Genomic DNA, 18,881 nt, shown 5'->3' with positions numbered 1-18,881 from the left:
AAGCCATTGGTGGGCGGTGTGCGTGATTGGGCTTACGTTTGAATAGGATCATCCTGGCTGCCACAGGGGATGGATTCAAGAGTAAGAAGCAGAGTGATGAGAGGCTCCTTTGATCTTCCTGAAGCACCATGATCGTAGTTTGAATTGGGATGTTGGGGTGGGGAAAAATAGTAGTAGAATTTGGATTATACTTTGAAAGTACATCTGAAAGAATTTTTTGATACCCTGATATATGACGTGAAAAATTCAAGTCAATGATGACTCCAGGGATTTTGGCTTAAGTAACTGGATGAAGAAACGACTAGCTTACTGGCACAAGGTAGATTGGGAAACAGGCTTGGGATGTTGTTTGCTTTTGGACAGGGTTAGTTTGAAATGACTCTGTGACATCTCAGGAGAGGAGTCAAGAAGACACTGTGATACATGAGTCTGAGGTTCAGTGGAGAGGTTAAAATAGGAGATATAAGTTGTGGACTGGTCGGCACATAGCACTGTGTTGTAGGATACTGACCAAGTTTTAGTACTGATGTACAACAAAGCGACATTCTGCATTGAATACTCACAATACACAGAATGCACTTCACTATCCTCTTTAAAAAAATCACCCTCCCACCGATACAGCTTAACCTGATTGCTCTATAAAATAGAGTTCTTTTTTCTCAGACATTTGAAGGCATTTGAGAATTCTATGTGTTGTACTCAGTGACCACAAAGACAAATTAGTGCACCCTATCCAACCAAATATTCTCTAAAACATTTTTCAAATATATGTAACCACTACCATGTGTCCCTGCATATATTTATTCATCTTTTTTTTTCCCAAGTATTTTATTTATTTATTTGACAGAAATCACAAGTAGACAGAGAGGCAGGCAGAGAGAGAGAGGAGGATGTAGGCTCCCTGCTGAGCGAAGAGCCCGATATGGGGCTCGATCCCAGGATCCTGAGATCACGACCTGAGCTGAAGGCAGAGGCTTTAACCCACTGAGCCACCCAGGCACCCCATATTTATTCATCTTTTAATCACTAAATTATTCAATATGTATTATGAATATTTGCCATGAATTTATATTTACAAATATGGCATAGTCTATAGCTTAAAGAACATTTGTCATCAGTTTGGAAAAGAGAAAAATGTTACCATTAAATAATTTTGTGTAAATGCTAGACTATCTTAAATTAAATGGCAGGATTTATGGCATAAATAAAAAATAAAGAAGCTAAACCCCCCAAAACAAATCAGTGCACCCCAAAGTTGCCAAGTGTACAATTCTGGAACACCTTGAAGAGCTTAACTTAAAAGAATTGTAAAGCAATTCTGAAGTGCTCTCCAGACTAATTCTCCTATTGCTAACCCTCCTATTGAAGGGCATTTCAAGATCACAAATAATGTAGCTTCAAGGTCATTCTGAAACCATTCTGACCTAGTGTAACCTGAATTGCTTTCTATCTAAAATCCCTAATGTGACCCCAGAGGACAGATTCAGGATGTGGTAACAAGGGAAGTTCAAGGACAATTCCTAAAGATATCCACTAATATCACCAAGTCACTTTTTGGGGACATACTTGCCTGGGCCCTTTCCTCTCTCCTTCATACTTGGATTCAGCACAAGAAACTCTGGGTATCTAAGGGGTTTGCAACTTCATAATGAGAGACCTGTTCTGGTGAAGGGTACATTTCACTCTGTGTGTGCATGAGGGAGGGAGACATAATAAGGGAGATGCCAAGCATTTGTTATGTTATTTATAGCTTTCTTCTCCATATAGGTTGATGCAGGTTGGATGTCCCTTCCACAAATTGATAGAATTGCCTCTCCCCTCATTCGTTTTTTAGTTGGTAGATGCATTTTGGCTACTGGATGCCTGTCAGTGGCTGCTGGTTCCCTGATGTTACCAGATGTCTGTTGTCTCTATCATCTCTTTCCCTTGGATGCCAGCAGCTAGAGTGGTTCATCCTTTCTGTGCTCCCCAATGCTCTATATTTCTACAGCAGAGAATGCTTTCAAAGTTACAAAGGTATTTTTCCTTGATCCATTTAAGATTCACTGAGTTAACTGAAGAAGGATCACACGAACAAATAAATTTCCCTTTTTCAGGAAAGGGTCAGCTTTGGAGGTCATAGCTGGAAAAAATAATGTTCTTATGTGGCTTCTCAGCGTATCAATGAAAATTAATTTTCTTTTACTGGAATTATTTTTCAGAAACAATCAAGCAAGAGGACACACCCAGCACTGTGGTTCTTTCCTCCTTTTTCCATGCTACTCTGCTGTCTGAATCATTCCATGTTGTTTTTATACAGAATTCGCAGCTTCTAGGCTGTCCTTCAAATAATAATAATGGACTGTATCACATTGGGTAGAAATTTACTGGATATAAATTGAATTATTCAGGGTTTTTTTTTCAAAGACAATTTAGATAGTTTTAATTCAATAACTTAGGATCAAGGCTTCTATCATAAGACTGTAGCAGCATACAAACGTGGCAATGTCATTTTGACAGGTGCAGATTGAAAATGAAAGCTTATCTACAACCAACATTTCTTCAATGTGATAAGTTCCGAATGCACCCAGGGATTATTATTTTAAAAATATGCTTGCTGCCTGCCACTCTGGTACCAAAAATAAGCTAGTCTGAGGGGGGGCTAAGTGTTAGAGGACATTCCTGGGAACTATTTCATTCAGGACCATTTGTGACAAAGCATTTCTGAACTCTTTTTTACTACTTTCTTTCTCTACTTTGCAGCCAAACCAGTTTATGTCAAAAGAGCTAGGATTGTTCTTTTTGCTGTTGCTGCTGCTGCTGTTCATATTTTAACAAACATTTTTTTTTTTTTTTTTTTACTGCCAAAATGTGTAATGGACAAATTAATTTAAGCTGGTAGTTTGTCTCAATCGTTTCAGAGCATCTATTAATGGGAGTCAGCGCCATCAAACATACCATGTACTATAATACTGTTTTAGGAGACAATAGAGGATGGGGGAGGAAATCATTAGGTGTTTTGAGCCAGAAAATCTGAGGTCAAGGAGCTCAGAGGTTCTTTGTTAATAGTCAGGTGACCTTGAACAAGTTACTTTGCCTACCTGATCCTGGGTCTTCAGCTATGAAATGCAGCCCAAAATGCCTGCCCAGAGAGGGCAGATTGTGCCAAAGACGTTAAATTGTTAGGACATTGAAAATCACCATTGATTTGGATGGGCACATTGCACTATATAAATCCAGTACTTCATGAGTTTACTCTGAACGGATTTGGAAACTACTGCATGTGCACGCTTTTCCGTTCAGTTTCATGCAGGTATGGCAGTTTTTTTTCAGAAAAGAACTGAGGGTAAAGTTGCCCTGCCCATAGAGCAGTCCCAAAGAGATTTTGCGGAGTGGAGATACGGAAGCTTTGGGATGCTTAAAATCCCGACCGGAGGACACAGCCACTTCTCCAAGAGGAGAAGCCTTTAAAAAAGGGCAAGGATGAAAGTGACCACCGCCGCACAACGTGGCACCAGGGTTCACTAGGAGGAACCATCCCAGGCAATGACCCAAGATTGTGACAATGTCACCAAGATATTTACAAATAAGCCAGGATACTCACTGCAGGTAGGAGGGGGCGAGGAGGACGCGGGGAAGATTCAGGGGCGAGACGGGCAGAGGGAGGATATAGGTTCCAGAGGCTTCGGTTTTTAGGGCTCTAGTGGATCCGTGAGAGTGCCCTTGAGGGACAAGGTTTTGAGAGGGCTGGAAGCAATCGCGGGTGAGCCCAGGGCACCAGCCTGCGCCCCCCAACTCCCACGCGGGTCTCGGGTTCGACCATCCCGGCTCCACCCAGCCCGGCGCAGCCGCATCCCACTTGCCTTCCCAGTAACGGTTTCTGGACCCGTGGCCTCCGACCCCTCCCCCCTTTCCAGGCTCCCGAGAGCCGCAGTGCCGCGCCGTTTGGAGAGGGGTAATCCGCCCCGGAACCGACGTGAGCTGCCCCGGGGCGGGGTCCGCGGAGGCGGCTCGGGGATGTCCCCTTCCTGAATTCCGGCCCGAGGTCTCAGCACCCCAGCCGGGGTTCGCACCCGCCGCCTCCACATCCCCCCGCACTCCCCCGGAACGCCCCCTCCGCTCCTCCCCGTCGGCCCCGCGCCCGGTCCCTCCGCCTCCTTCCCCCGCCCACCACCCCCCGCGGCGCGGCTCCAGTCCCCCCTCCCCCTCCCTCTCCCGACCCCCCGCCCCCCCCCGCGGCGCGGCTCTCACGCGCAGCCGAATTCGGCGCCGCCTCCATCAGAGCCGAGCCGGCGGCTCCGCGGAGCAGGAGCTTCTGCCGCCGCCGCCGCCGCCGCCGGGCCCTCCGCTTCCCCTCCCCGTCCCGCCCCCCAGCCCCGGCGCCCTGGTCCCCCTCCCCACCCTCCTCCCTCCCTCCACTCCTCCCTCCGTCCTCCCGCCCCCTCCGTTCTCCCTTCGGCTGCTGCCCGAGCCCGGCCCGCCGGCTGGGCTGGCAGGAGGGCGGCGGCGGCACCACCATGAGCTTTGAGGGCGGCCTCAGCGGCAGTCTGCGCCGCGGGGCGGAGAGCGGGGACACCGAGCCGCCCCCGTCGCCTCCCCCGTCGCCTCCCCCGCCGCCGCCGCCGCCGCCGCCGGGAGAGCCGGCCTCGGTCCCCGCGCTCCCACGCTACCTGCCACCGCTGCCCGCGCCGCCCGCGTCCCCCGAGCGCGCCGCGGGACCAGACGAGCCGCCGACGGAGCTGGTCCCGCGGCGCCGGGGCGCGGACGAGCTGCCGCCGCCGCCCCTGACGCCGGCCGGCCAGGAGGTGTCCGCGGCTGGCGACTCGGGGGAAGGTCCGAGGCGCCTTCCAGAGGCGGCGATCCCTGAGGCGGCGGCGGCGGTGAAGGGCGTCCCCGGGGAGCCTGAGGCCGGCGCGGGCGGGGAGGGCGAGCGGCGGGGCGCCGGCGACCAGCCCGAGACGCGCTCGGTGTGTAGCAGCCGCAGCAGCAGCAGCGGCGGTGGCGACCAGCGCTCCGGGCACCAGCACCAGCACCACCAGCCCATCTGCAAGATCTGCTTCCAGGGCGCGGAGCAGGTAAGGCCCTGGGGGACCTCAGAGCAGCTGGCAGTGGGCTCGGGTCTGGACTGGACCGGCTCCTGCCCCGGACGGTCGACCTTTCAGCACCGCGGACAGCGCTCCCTCCTCGCCAGTCGGGCTTATCTAGTCCGGCCAACTGAGCCGTTGCTACTTGTGTTCCCTTTTCCCTTTCTGCGAAGGCAGATGAAAATGTCCCGGGGGCGAATGCAAGGTTTAATTTGATCTATAACTTACTTTTTCCCCCACCTGGTTTGCAGTTACGCATTCCTCAGGTGCTTTAAGGATCAGGTCCTAAGTATCTTTTGTAAATTGCTAAATGGATTTTGGTTTATAGAGAAAAACAAACCTATATCCTTTTTTCTACAAATGTGTCCTGAGGCAGATAGTCTTAGAATACAAACTGGGGGTGAGGCATGCCAGAACCAAAAAAGGACAGAGCTCTTATATATTGCAAATAATGTTGACTTAATCTCACTGATGTGAAGAACATGGTACAGTTTTTACAAGAGAAATAGGAATGTACTTTGACCTTGTGAAAGAAAGCCTATTTAGCTAACAATGTATTTTGTATTTTGTTAGAAACATAAATTAAAAATTAAAATTAAAAACTCCATTAGAGGTGCATGCAAACTTATATGAGAGTAATCATAGAGACAAGAGGATAATTTGTCTTTACGCGATCTGAGAATACATTAGGTTTAATATTTTTAAAAGTAAGGAAATTGCATAAGAATATGCAGGCTTTCAGGAATATAGTGCCCTAAGTCAATATTTATGATGCTACATTTAGAAAAAAATAAAAGCATAATGCTATTGCAAGCTACTTTCTGGGATGCCATGCATTTCTTCTTTAGCGATGATTAAGAATAACTGCAGAGGAAATGCATCTGACCATCCACTTAAAAGTTATTAAAGAGATTTAATAGTACAGCTTTCCCCCAAGGGTATTGGGAGCTATATCTTGCAGACATTTTGAATGTTGGTAGAACATTTATGTCATAAGTCTAAGCAATATCTTTGAAATAGTTTTAAGACTTTAGTTTCATTCCCACCAGAGGTATAAAAATTTAATTTTATTTTCTAGGATAGTTTGATGCTGATATCCTTCCGGGTAAATGGCTTTGAAAGAAAAGAAAGCAAGTGTTGTGTTGTGTTGTGTTGTGTTGTTTTGTTTTTAAAATTGACACACAAGTGTAAATATTCTCATGAGCTGTTTTCTTTTCAGGGGGAGTTGTTAAACCCCTGCCGCTGTGATGGGTCAGTTCGATATACACATCAGCTGTGCCTGCTAAAGTGGATCAGTGAGAGGGGTTCCTGGACCTGTGAGCTCTGCTGTTACAGATACCATGTCATAGCCATTAAAATGAAACAGCCTTGCCAGGTAAACATCCATAACATTTTTTTTTTCCTGAAATGCTTTTGCTAAACATGTGTGCATTTGAGTTTAGTGACTACTAAGGATATTTATTTATATATGCTACTTACAAACATTTTATGCAAATCAAAATAAGCCAAGATTTAGAATTTGTTGAGTTGTGCTTTGAGAAATTTGTGACATTTTTGTCTGAGAAACTCAAGAGACAGTTTATTCAAGTGGTTTCCTTTATTAATTTGTTGCTTTTTGGTAAAGTTATATCCATCTTTGTTTCTAAAAGGGCAAGTTGGTAAACTGTCTTATGTTCAATTAAATCAGTTATTATTAATTCGAAAGATTACATAATTTATTTTAATAATATTTTTGTTAATTTAAGCATTGAAGCTCAGAATGGGCTCCATTTACGGGAAACACACGCAAGTAAAGCAGAACTTTACGAGTCTGGAAACTTCAGTGGAATCTATTAGCTTTAATCTGAAAACTCTCTTCACTTAACTGGGCTCTTTTCATATGATGCTGCATTTGGAAACTTTGGCTACTTTCATTTGCTGTGTTCAACTGCATAGTGGATGCAGAAATATTTCCAACAGTTACTCTCAATAATACCACTGAAATTGCGTATATTCTTAAACTTTTTGTGTATAATCACATAAAACAAAATACCCATAACCCTACAAATGCCCTTGGAAAAACAGGCTTTGGTTTTTTCACGGTGGAATTGATTCAGATTCTTTGAAAAGACCCGTGGGATGTAAAATTCAAAATATTAAGAATGACATATTAAATTAAAGCAGAATAGTGTGTAATTGATGAGATCTGGTAGTAACATGGGGCTGAAGTTAAGCAGACATAAAAGATTAAGTTCAAAACAGAGACCAAGGCTGCAGTAGCAGGAAGAGGGGGAAGGGAACTGAAAACTTAGGAAGGGAAGAAAGTCATAGAATCTAGTGTCCCTTGTTTCTGTTTAAAAAATGTAGTTTAAATTGAGCACTATAAAATAGGTGAAACTGTTAGTGACTACAGAAGGAAACTGGAAGCTGAATTACTACTGCATTAATAATTTAAATTTCATAGATTTTAATTTGCACATCCTTCATATGGTCTGCAATTAATTTGCATCTCTGATAGTCATCATTTAAAGCATGATTAGCAGGCATGAGATGAAAATGTGGATTTTTTTCAAGTTGACCAAAGGCTTATAAATAGTTTGGAGAGAAGAATAACTCATGTGGAAAAGTGATACTATCATGCTGAAAATAGGCACAAACCTGACACTTGTTCCCAGAACCTCCAATTGACTGAACTCCCTGGGTATCAATTTATAGATCTATCAAAGTTGTCCTGAAAAACACATGGAATCATGTCTGGATATAAGGATAAGAGTGGTATCACGGAATCTCCAATAATTCTGTGACTAGAAACATGGGGAGATGAGAAGTGGGGAGTTTGGAACTCTAGTGAAAAGTCCATAAGAAGTGTTATGGCCAGAAGTTCAAGAGCTCAAATAGAATGCTAAGTATTTCAGAAACGTATGGCTATCATATATTAACTCATGTGGGATGATCAATTTTGAAGTAAACAGAAATAGGTCCTTGATATAATTTTAAAATAGAGAAGAGACAACGGGCTAGAGCAAAAAGTACTGTTTGGTAATTCTATAGCAAAATGAATTGATTTGCTATTATGTTTTCTTCATTCATAAAACGAAATCATTCAATATCATTTTAACAAAAAACATTTCCCCAAAGTGCGTGTACAATATGACCAAAAAATTTAAAAAATGACCCAAACCCCCAAACTAACCCAGTGTTACTAATACACTAGAATTAATTTTATTATGACATATGCAAATACTACCCTGATCTGTGAGGTGACCTGTTTGTTAGAGTGAATTACAAAATAATATTCAGAAACAAAGTTGATATGAGTGTGATGATAATCACTTAGATCATACCCAAGAAAATAACTTGTTATATGCCTAAAAACTCAGTACATTTAATGAACGGAAATCAGTTATAAGGTTCCTAGAGTGTGGATTCTTTTACGTAGGAGCAATTTATTTTCAGAGGAAGTTTTATTAATTGTCTGACGCTTCTCTTATGGATCACCTACAGAGTGAGCATTTACTCTGATTTTTGGCTTTCTCCCTTGCTGGTGTGAGGCCTATCAGATTTAGCATTTATCACATGCACACTTTTATGACCTGGCAGAAATCCATTTCTTCATGGTGTAGGATCAAACAGGAAGTATGTTTTGGCACCCGCCCTTCACTTTCCTTATCCCTCTGTCCTAAGTATAGAGCCCTCCATGGCTGCGAGTGGGTGGTTCCTTGGATGTAGAACAGAAGAGAGAATCAATAATAATATTAACAGAGAACACTTGCTGAATACGTACTCTGTGCGAGGCACTGTTCTAAGTGCTTTACATATGCTGATACTAATGTTTCATCTTCATAACAAACCTATGAGGTAGGGAATAGTATAATCATTATTTTACACAGATGCAAACTGAGACAGACACAGAAAAGTTACATAACTTCTACGGGTACATATCTAGTCAAAGGCAAAGCCAGGATTCCAAATTTAGTCAGTCTGGTTCTGAGGTCCATGGTCTTAGTCTCCATGCCCCATATTAGAAGGTGATCTCAATTCCATCATGGCTTGTCCTGTGCAAAGGTGAGTCAGGAACCGGTTTTACCCTGGGTCTCTAAGATGGTCTAGAAGGGCTTTGACCGTTTATTGTTGTATAACAAATCACCTCAAATACTTAGTAGTCTGAACAACAATCTGTCATGATCTCTCCAAAGCCCGGGCTGATTGAGGTCAGCTGGAAGGTTCTTCTCCATATTTGGTGTCAGCTGGGAGCCATGGTCATCCAGAGGTTTGACTAGATTGGAGTATCCAAGATGGCTCACTCGTAGGACTTGTTCTTGGTGCTGGGTGTCAGCTGGAAGCCCAGCTGGGGCTGTCACCTGGTGCCTCAGTTCTCTTTCCATGTTTTCACAGTATACTGTACACAGCATACAGATTTCTTAAGGTCCAATCCTGGAAGTGACACAGTTTCATGTATGCTGCCTTCTCTTGATTAAAGCAAGTCACATGACCAGCCCACATTTAAGAGAAGGGAAAATAGACTTCACCTTTGGAGTCTGTCCTTCTTTAAAAGAGAATCGCTATCTTTAATTCACAACAGGAGATAGCTTCTAAAAATAGCTCTATCTACCTACCCTGGTCTCTGCTTCAAGTACTTGTTAAGCCCAGATAGGTCAACAGGAACCATGATGTACCTCCTAGTGCTCAGAAATAAGGAAACTTAAAAAAAAAAATGTATGGGAGGTTGACTCCATCAGTGAAGCTTGATGCATACCCTGAAGCACTTTCAGAAATGATTACTACCATGGAGTGTCTCCTGGTGCTCAGAGGGATATGGGGACAGAGAAGGGCAGCTAACCAAAAGTGTGTGTGTGTGTGTGTGTGTGTGCGCGCGTGCACACGCACCTTGTGCTGCACAGTCTAAAACTTAAGTTTTACTTGTTTTTCCCATTGAGATTAGAGTTCTTTGAGAACTTGGGTGTAAAACTCCCCATTCCTTTGGATGTTAGTGGTGTTCAGCAGCATGACCCAGTAGAAAACCTGATGTATCCTCTAAGCATATTTAAACCTTAATTGCTGTGTCATTAGCAGTAGGAGTTAATTAAGACAATCCAAGTAATTAACATGCATTTACCCTCCTACCTACTTGTAGAATCTATTTCATTGGTTAACATATTCAAGATGGTGCACTAGTAATATTTTAAGAGTAAAAGCTAATTCTGCTTTGAATCTCATAGCACGGTATAAAATTAATGGAATCTAAGAATATATCAGATCAAATTTATCTTGCGATATTGGTGACATTAATTAAGCTATATTCAAGTTTATGGATGCTTTCAGAACTTTTTCAAGAAATACGGATGTTTGAAGAGATAGCGTTTATTTGGTAACATATTGTATGGGAAACTCAAGACTTGTTATAAAAGACTAAGCGCATTGCCTAAACAGAAAAATACACTGTAAATGGGAGGTACTCCTGGTATTACCTTGTACAATTTACTGAACTCTTTGTGCCTCATTAGCTCATTTTTTAAAAGTGATCTCTAAACTCAACCTCAGGCTGGAACACTGGATTCAAGAGTCTCAGGCTCTACCGACTGGGCCAGCCAGTTAACTCATCTTTAAAAGATCATAAGGGCAACTATTTTATCTACTATTTTGAGGACTAAATATATATGTATTTATTATAACATATATATTATATATGTACATATATAATATATAATATAATGTATGTTTTGAGGACTAAATACATAATATCTGTAAACTGGTTAGAGTAGTGCCCAGCACAGAGTAGGTGCCATTTTAATATTGGCTCTGATTATTATTACCTGTTTATTCAGCTAACAGATGGGGACGTTCAGTCATTCATGGGTCCCTGCCGTGTCCTTCAGTCTCTTGTCACCAACATGAATTTAAGGACTTCTCTTTCCATATCATTCTTTTTCACTATGTTTACCTCTCCGCTTTTTCTGGGAGAGCCCATCTCAGTGTCTGAAAAAAATTGTTTTTGTAAATAATGAATGAATCAGCATTTAAAAAACTCAGGGGTGTAATGCAATATAATGTTCTCAGCACACAGGAGCATCTGTACTTTCCAGATACCCCTCCCCAGGGGTCCTTATTGAAGTCTGCTCATAAGTGGAGTTACGAGATGCCTCCACAGGTAGCCAAGCATACAGCGCTGCTCAGCTTCTCAGGTGTCACTTGTTTACACTGGGAAATCTCCGTGCTGGGTGGGATGTGTGTGTGCATAAGAAGAGGTTGGAGAAGCCCCCAGAGATCCCTGGGGAGCATCCCGAAGAGGCACAGACAGTGGGCAGAGCATCAGTCAGGGTGAAGTGTGGTGTCCATCAGCTTTCCTTCTTCCCGCCTTACTTAGAGTACCGTAGGAAAGGTCTAAGAAGGATCTTGCCTTGGACAGCACTGAAAGTTGCATGGGCACAAATACCTTTGTGAATATTAGGCCCCTGGACGTTTTTACTAGCCTGTAACATTTTTATCTGCATTCCCCTTATGGCTTCTCCTTTCAACACTTACAGCATGCTGTCTGCAACAGGTCGGCTCAGAGCAGTAAGAATGACGGGAAAGTCTCTTGGGAGGGAGAACGACTTGGGAGTGTTTTTCATTTTTATCCATATTCTTAAAACCCTGGTGCTCATCATGACAGTTTTGAATTACAGAGGAAGCTGGCACCAGGTAGGTTCCTCAGGGCTCATGTTCTGGGGCATATTTGTAAAATGTTTATAGAACTTTAACTTCTCAAGGACCAGGGCTGTGTCACGAAAGGGGTGGTCTGCCTTCAGAAGTGATGTAATCATTCTCACGGTGTAGCTGATGCACTAGGAGAAGTTGGCAAGTTACTCTAGAAAAATGACTGTGGTTTTGAAAATGTAATAAGAAAACATCAGAGCATGAACTTTAGCACTATTGTGTGCTGTCATTTGAAGTGCTTCAGAGCATTTGCATTTTATGGCTTAAAAATGTTGGCGTGGTGAGCGTCCCCTTTTCTTTTTTTCTTTTTCTAACTGTTGCTATTACTAACATTCTCTGAAGGTTTGCTAGCAAATGGCAAGTTGAGGAGAAGCTTTTCATTACCACGCCTGAACAACCGAGAAACAACATTAAAATGTAATATTTAAATGCATATGTTGGCATATTTTATAGGTAATTAAAAATGTCAAAATAAACAAAGAACACATCATGAGGCAATTTGCTCGCCTTTGAAATCATTTTTGTTTCATTTGCTTACTAATTCTCAAAACACATGAATCTTCATTTTACTCACTAGAACAGATTAATGATTCTCTGCTGAATAAAATATGTAAATTACCCTTTGTGTACTACTTATAAGCCATCTACCTTATTGTATAGGCCACATGTACTGGGATTTTACAATTTGTCTCAAAGCCAGATTGTTCTGAGTTGATAGTAAAAAGAGATGGAGTCCATTTAGGCAATGTGTGTCAGCCTGGGCCTCTACCCTTTGTTGAAAGAGGATTGGGGATGGTGTCGCCCAGATGGATGAAACTCTCCAGAACTCTCTTCTACACACATTTGCTTTTCTTCATTTCCTACCTCTTTTTAAGTGTATTTCCATTTTGATATCTTCCTCTTCTTTACTCTCTTGGCCCCTCTACCGAGTTGCCTGTAGAAGAAAGAACCCCTGCCCACAACCCCCGCTGGGATGGAGCTTGGGCAGATGTGTTTGGTCAAAGCAAGTTGTGGTGGCGAGAAAATTTGGGAGTAGTGAGGTCGAGGAACCTTGCTGTAGCTCCAAAATGTCTTCGCTTGATGACATTTATCTTATTATATAAACCAGAGTTTAGAAAATCTGTTCTATAAAGGGCCTGAGAATAAATATTTTAGGCTTTGAGGGCCTAAAATATTATAGTTACTGTCCTAACATGAAAGCAGTCATAAACATTGTATAAAGGGATGGGTGTGTCTGTGTTCCAGGAAGTCTTCACTTGTAGGCCCTGAAATCTGAATTTTATGTAACCGTAATGTGTCAGGAAATCAGACCCTCCTTTTGTCTCTCCTCAACCCCAACCATTTAAAATTTAAAAACTGGGTGCCCGGGTGCCTCAGTTGTTGGGTGTCTGTCTTCAGCTCAGGTCATGATCCTGGGTTCCTGGGACTGAACCCCATATCGGGCTCCCTGCTCAGCGGGGAGCCTGCTTCTCCCTCTCCCACCACCCCTGCTTGTGTTCCTGTTCTCTCTTTCTGTCACATAAATAAATAAAATCTTAAAAAAAATAAATTTAAAAACTTGTGGACAACACAAAAAGGTGGTGAACTGGATTGGGCCCACATAGATTTGGCAATAGTTTGCCAACCCCTGATTTAAACAAATTGAGTATCAGTATGGACAAAGGTGTTTTTTTCTGATCTCTTAGGAAATGAAATGGGTGAAGTGTTCCAAAATTTGTGTTTCTTTGTAATTTTAAGTGAAATCGTCATAAACCTCTGTCATTCAGAAAATGGTGGCACTGTAGCTCCAAAAACAAAATGCTATTAACTTTTTAATATTAAATATTAAAACCATTGTTTCTTCTAAACCATTTTTTGGTTGTGTCAGACTCAACCCTCCATTTCCAGGAGGAGCTTTAGTTAAGTTAGAAGCAGAAGGCAGAGACATCCCAGAGTAAGCCCTCAGCATCCCTGGAATAGGCCACCTTCTCATCACCTTGAGTTGTAGAATGCATTTTAGAGATTGTTCACAGATCCATTCCGAAAACAAGTCCTTCCAGACTATCTGCAACCCAACAGATATGCTTAGAATACCACCTTTTGAATGCCTTAAAGTAATATTTAGTTTGATTGGGGTTTCTAAGCTTGCCTTCTAGGAGGGCAAGCTTATCAGTGAGTGGGAAGGGTTTCAGAACAAATGTAACACAGCTCAACATAGCTTGGGAAAACTTCTCTTTCTTGGTCACTCTGTGGTCATTCAGTGAATACTTGTAGAATGAATGAATGAATGCATGCATGCTTAAGTGAATGTCTTGAAAGGGGAACTGAACCATGGGGGTTATGTTCCTATTCCTGCAGTGAGAATGTGTCGTAAGGAAAACGAATTACCTTCTTTGCTCACACGTTAGCCATCTACTGGTTGTTAGTTCTTAACTCGTTCTTAAATTGCTCTTCTAAGAATTCTGTTCTCAACGTGCTAGGGCAAAGTATGTTCAGTTCTTCAGACCACAGGGAAAAAACCTGAAGGGTAATAGAGGGATCTATTTTTAAAACCTAAAATTAAAAAAAAAAAAAAGTTTCCAGAGAGACATGTTTGCTCTTTTCACAGAATAAAATGTCATGAAAAGAGTCCCTGTGAATGTGGAATTATCCATGTGGAACACGCTTGCGAAATTCTTGAGGTTGTCATTGGTTGAAGGATTTAATCGAAGGTCTGTCCTGAGAATTTGAATAATTAGTCAGAAATTTTGCTGTATGATCATGGGTATAGATGGGCTGCTAAGAACGTGTTCTTGGTAGAATTTTTTTGGTGTGGAATCTTTTCACCTGGCTGAAAACAAGGTGACTTTTTTTTTTCTTTGACAAAAGGTCTGTACAGTTGTAAGATAACTTCAAAGGTGCTTTCCCACTGGTGATAACAATACTCCAACACAAGGAAATGTAGTAAGAGAATGGACTGTTTCTTCCTTGCTCATTTCCTGCTTGGTGTGTGGCTTTGTTGTGATGTGACTGATAAACTTGGCTTCCTTCTGTCTTTGGACCGTGTAAGCGTAATACGTGGTATGCCTGCAGGCCAGGGGAGTGTGCTTCTAGGGAGGGGACCAACAGGAGAGGGTCACCTACAATTACCAGTAAATGGATGGCAGACTCAGAGATCTCTCCAGGAAAAACTGTACTGTGGCTTGAGCTTTCTGTATCCTTGGATATTTGACAGCATCTCCCCTGCGAGCGTAACTTATAATTCAACAGCTGTTCGACAAGATTTATGGAAACGGAAGTCCCATGTAAGTAGAGGTGAATGGCCTCCGCAGGAAGCAGTCACGTGGGAAGACATGCCGGAAACCTGGCAGCGTTTCTCTATAGACAAAGTAAGAGAATTTACTGAGGAGACACTTCTTATTCCATCCTTCCTTTTGCGTGTGGTATGCTCTGGAAACTACTGTATAAAAACCATGCTCTCTCCAGTTTTTAATCTCTTCAAGACAATTCACTGTGATCACAGTTGGGCAGTGTATCCTTATCATAGTAAAAAGTGCCCTTGCCTTAATATGCCTTTCAGTTTTGTTTCTCATTTTGGTATGCTAATTCTGTGCAAGTGGCCAAAGCTTAATTTGGGCACAGGGGGCCCTCCCATATGCATCTAGCTCTAATTACAGGAACCTTCTGGGCACTCCTTTGTTATATATGGACATGCACTTGTGCCACAAAGCTCATTTGTGTCATGACTCTGAGTTACAATATAGTTCAAATAATCAAGGAGCTATTTCAAGAAATGTATACAGGCTCGCCTTGGTTTGTTCAGCCTGTTCAAAAAATTTTTAAGCATAATAACATTTCTCACAAATATCAGGGAATTTTACTTCCTCTCTTCTGAAAGAATACTCCAGATTATTCCAGGAAATACGTTTGTTCTTGTGCTCTTTTCTCTCCCCCCAATATTAACTTCTTTTCAATGTTACATTTGCAACTTTTTACATAAATATGCATGTAAGAGGCATCTCTCTATTAGTATGAAGAAAAAAATAAAGAACTTAAAAAGTTGATAGACAAGAGCATAGGGCTTACTAGGAATATATGTGGCATTCAATAAATATTTGTTTCACACTCATTCCATCTTTCTCTTCCTTTTCTTGACATCTTCCCTTATTGTTTTACTGGGAGCAAGTAGATGGGAGATTGCCAGGGGAAGCTCTTGTCCTTTTAGAGAGGAAAGGTTATTGATCTTTACCCACATTGTATCCTCTAGGACCAAGCTCAAACCTGGAAGCTGAAAGAAAATTTTGAGTATAAAATCACCTTTTCAGGGGCACCTGGGTGGCTCAGTGGGTTAAAGCCTCTGCCTTCAGCTCAGGTCAGGATCCCAGGGTCCTGGGATCAAGCCCCATATCAGGCTCTCTGCTCAGCTGGGAGCCTGCTTCCTCCTCTCTCTCTCTGCCTGCCTCTCAGCCTACTTGTGATCTCTTTCCATCAAATGAATAAATAAAAAAATTAAAAAAAAATAAAATCACCTTTTCATCCCTTCTGAAACTGTTATTCTTTCTTTTTTTTATTAAAATTTTTAAAATTTTTTGTAAACATATAATATATTTTTATCCCCAGGGGTATAGGTCTGTGAATCGCCAGGTTTACACACTTCACAGCACTCACCAAAGCACATACCCTCCCCAATGTCCACAGCCCCACCCCCCTTCTCCCAACCCCCCTCCCCCCTGCAACCCTCAGTTTGTTTTGTGAGATTAAGAGTCACTTATGGTTTGTCTCCCTCCCAATCCCATCTTGTTTTGTTTATTCTTTTCCTACCCCCCAAACCCCCATGTTGCATCTCCACTCCCTCATATCAGGGAGATCATATGATAGTTGTCTTTCTCTGATTGACTTATTTCGCTCAGTATAAGACCCTCTAGTTCCATCCATGTCATTGCAAATGGGAAGATTTCATTTCTTTTGATGGCTGCATAGTATTCCATTGTGTATTTATGCCACATCTTCTTTATCCATTCATCTGTTGAGGAACATCTAGGTTCTTTCCATAGTTTGGCTATTGTGGACATTGCTACTATAAACATTTGGGTGCATGTGCCCCTTCGGATCACTACATTTGTATCTTTAGGGTAAATACCCAGTAGTGCAATTGCTGGGTCATAGGGCAGGTCTATTTTCAACTTTTTGAGGAACCTTCATGCTGTTTTCCAGGGTGGTTGCACCAGCTTGCATTCCCACCAACAGTGTAGGAGGGTTCCCCTTTCTCCGCATCCTCGCCAGCATCTGTCATTTCCTGACTTGTTGATTTTAGCCATTGTGACTGGTGTGAGGTGGTATCTCATTGTGGTTTTGATTTGTATTTCCCTGATGCCAAGTGATGTGGAGCATTTTTCATGTGTCTGTTGGCCATCTGGATGTCTTCTTTGCAGAAATGTCTGTTCATGCCCTCTGCCCATTTCTTGATTGGATTATTTGTTCTTCGGGTGTTGAGTTTGCTAAACTCTTTATAGATTTTGGACACTAGCCCTTTATCTGATATGTCGTTTGCAAATACCTTCTCCCATTCTGTCAGTTGTCTTTTGGTTTTGTTAACTGTTTCCTTTGTTGTGCAAAAGCTTTTGATCTTTGATCTTGATGAAATCCCAATAGTTCATTGAAACTGTTCCTTTTTTTACTTTGATGGTAGACTCTCAGTTCTACTGCTCTAACTTCTATTAAAGTCATTTTCAGATCTAGACAAGACTTCTCAGCGATTTGAGAAGGAGTAAAAAGTGAAAAAATGCTAAGCCAACAAGATTTTAAGTAATGGTGCCAAAATTTGTTGGGTAGCTTTGGATGACATAATGGTTCTTAGACTATGAAGGGAAAGACTATTGGATATTGAGAACTTTTTGAGTAATTTGGTGAAACAAGTAGCAGTGGGTGACTCATCTCATCTCCCTGCTTCCTGCCTGGCTCTTCTCTCTGACCTGAACTCTACTGTTACAGAAAAGGAAATTTGAGATAGAAGATGCTACTTTTGGGGCACCTGGGTGGCTCAGTGGGTTAAAGCCTCTGTCTTCAGCTCAGGTCATGATCCTAGAGTCCTGGGATGGAGCCCTGCATCGGGCTTTCTGTTCTGCGGGGAGCCTGCTTTCCCCTCTCTCTCTGCCTGCCTCTCTGCAAACTTGTGATCTCTGTCTGTCAAATAAATAAATAAAATCTTAAAAAAAAAAAAAAAAGAAGAAGTTACTACCTTCATTTTGGACATGATTAAGCTCTGCTACAGTAAACTTTAGGGGGAAAACACCAACCATTCCTTGAATTGCTTGTAGGGAAAATTTCAGTGCTAAGTGATGATGAATATGTAGAGGCTATTAATATAACAGGGCATAGCAATGGATTAATATGTGTTTATTTTTGGTCTAAATGATGATTTTACTCATGTCAGGGGTTAATTTCAAAATATTCCATCTTTGTTATTTCCTACTTAGAATTATGTAATCAATACTTTTCTGTTGATTATTTTTTCACACATCCAACAAATTGATCACCAGTACATAGCAGACAGTTTTAGGCCCTAGAGCTACAGAGTTAGGTGAACCTTTGCTTCTTATTTTAAATCCTTGATGGTGAGAGATAGACCATAAAAAAGTAAGCAAATTTTAAAAAGTAGGTAATTATAGATTATGTTAATATTTCTATTGTAAATAAACTGAGTAGTTAAAACAGGGCATGCTAGAGTGAGCCGCATGGCCCTAGATTAGAGTTGGAGACATCTGTATAAATTCATGGTTTGCTCAAGATAGATGTAAATATTTATAGATATGTGCTTATGCATGGGTTAGTATTCATACCTCCATTTCCTAGCTCTGTCTGCTGAGAGGGCCTAATGGTTGTGACACTCCAGTAATAATAAACTCACCTAGCACTAGGTCTTGGTTTCCATTTTCCAATCAAGGGAACCGGTCACATACAAAATGGTGTTCTTACACAAGATGAGGCTGGAGTACCTCATACTAGAAGGTAAAGAAATGCTCAAAAAACAAAAGGATGAGGAATAGCAATGCAACATAAAGGCCAATCTGAAATGGCTAAATCTGGAATACTTTGAGCAATGAACTAAATAATGTAGTATTGGATGATAACTCATACTATCATATAAACATCCATGAGTGCATATTGATATAAATAAATGATTGA

The 18,881-nt window shown here is 41.9% G+C and overlaps 1 protein-coding gene across 1 annotated transcript in view; it reads left to right on the top strand.

Moving 5' to 3' along the window:
• The first annotated feature begins 4,359 nt into the window (after positions 1 to 4,359).
• The window catches only part of MARCHF11 (membrane associated ring-CH-type finger 11), a 100,955-nt gene continuing 86,433 nt past the window's right edge, over positions 4,360 to 18,881 (top strand). Inside the window, exons 1-2 of the mRNA XM_059173436.1 lie at positions 4,360 to 5,054; positions 6,283 to 6,438. Of these exons, the coding sequence (XP_059029419.1) occupies positions 4,497 to 5,054; positions 6,283 to 6,438 (714 nt within the window). The 5' untranslated portion in view covers positions 4,360 to 4,496. The remainder of the gene's footprint in view (positions 5,055 to 6,282; positions 6,439 to 18,881) is intronic.

The sequence above is a fragment of the Mustela lutreola genome, chromosome 5 (genome assembly GCF_030435805.1).
Source record: "Mustela lutreola isolate mMusLut2 chromosome 5, mMusLut2.pri, whole genome shotgun sequence".
NCBI classification, from domain to species: domain Eukaryota; kingdom Metazoa; phylum Chordata; class Mammalia; order Carnivora; family Mustelidae; genus Mustela; species Mustela lutreola.
This window is presented reverse-complemented; position numbering and strand designations above follow the sequence as displayed.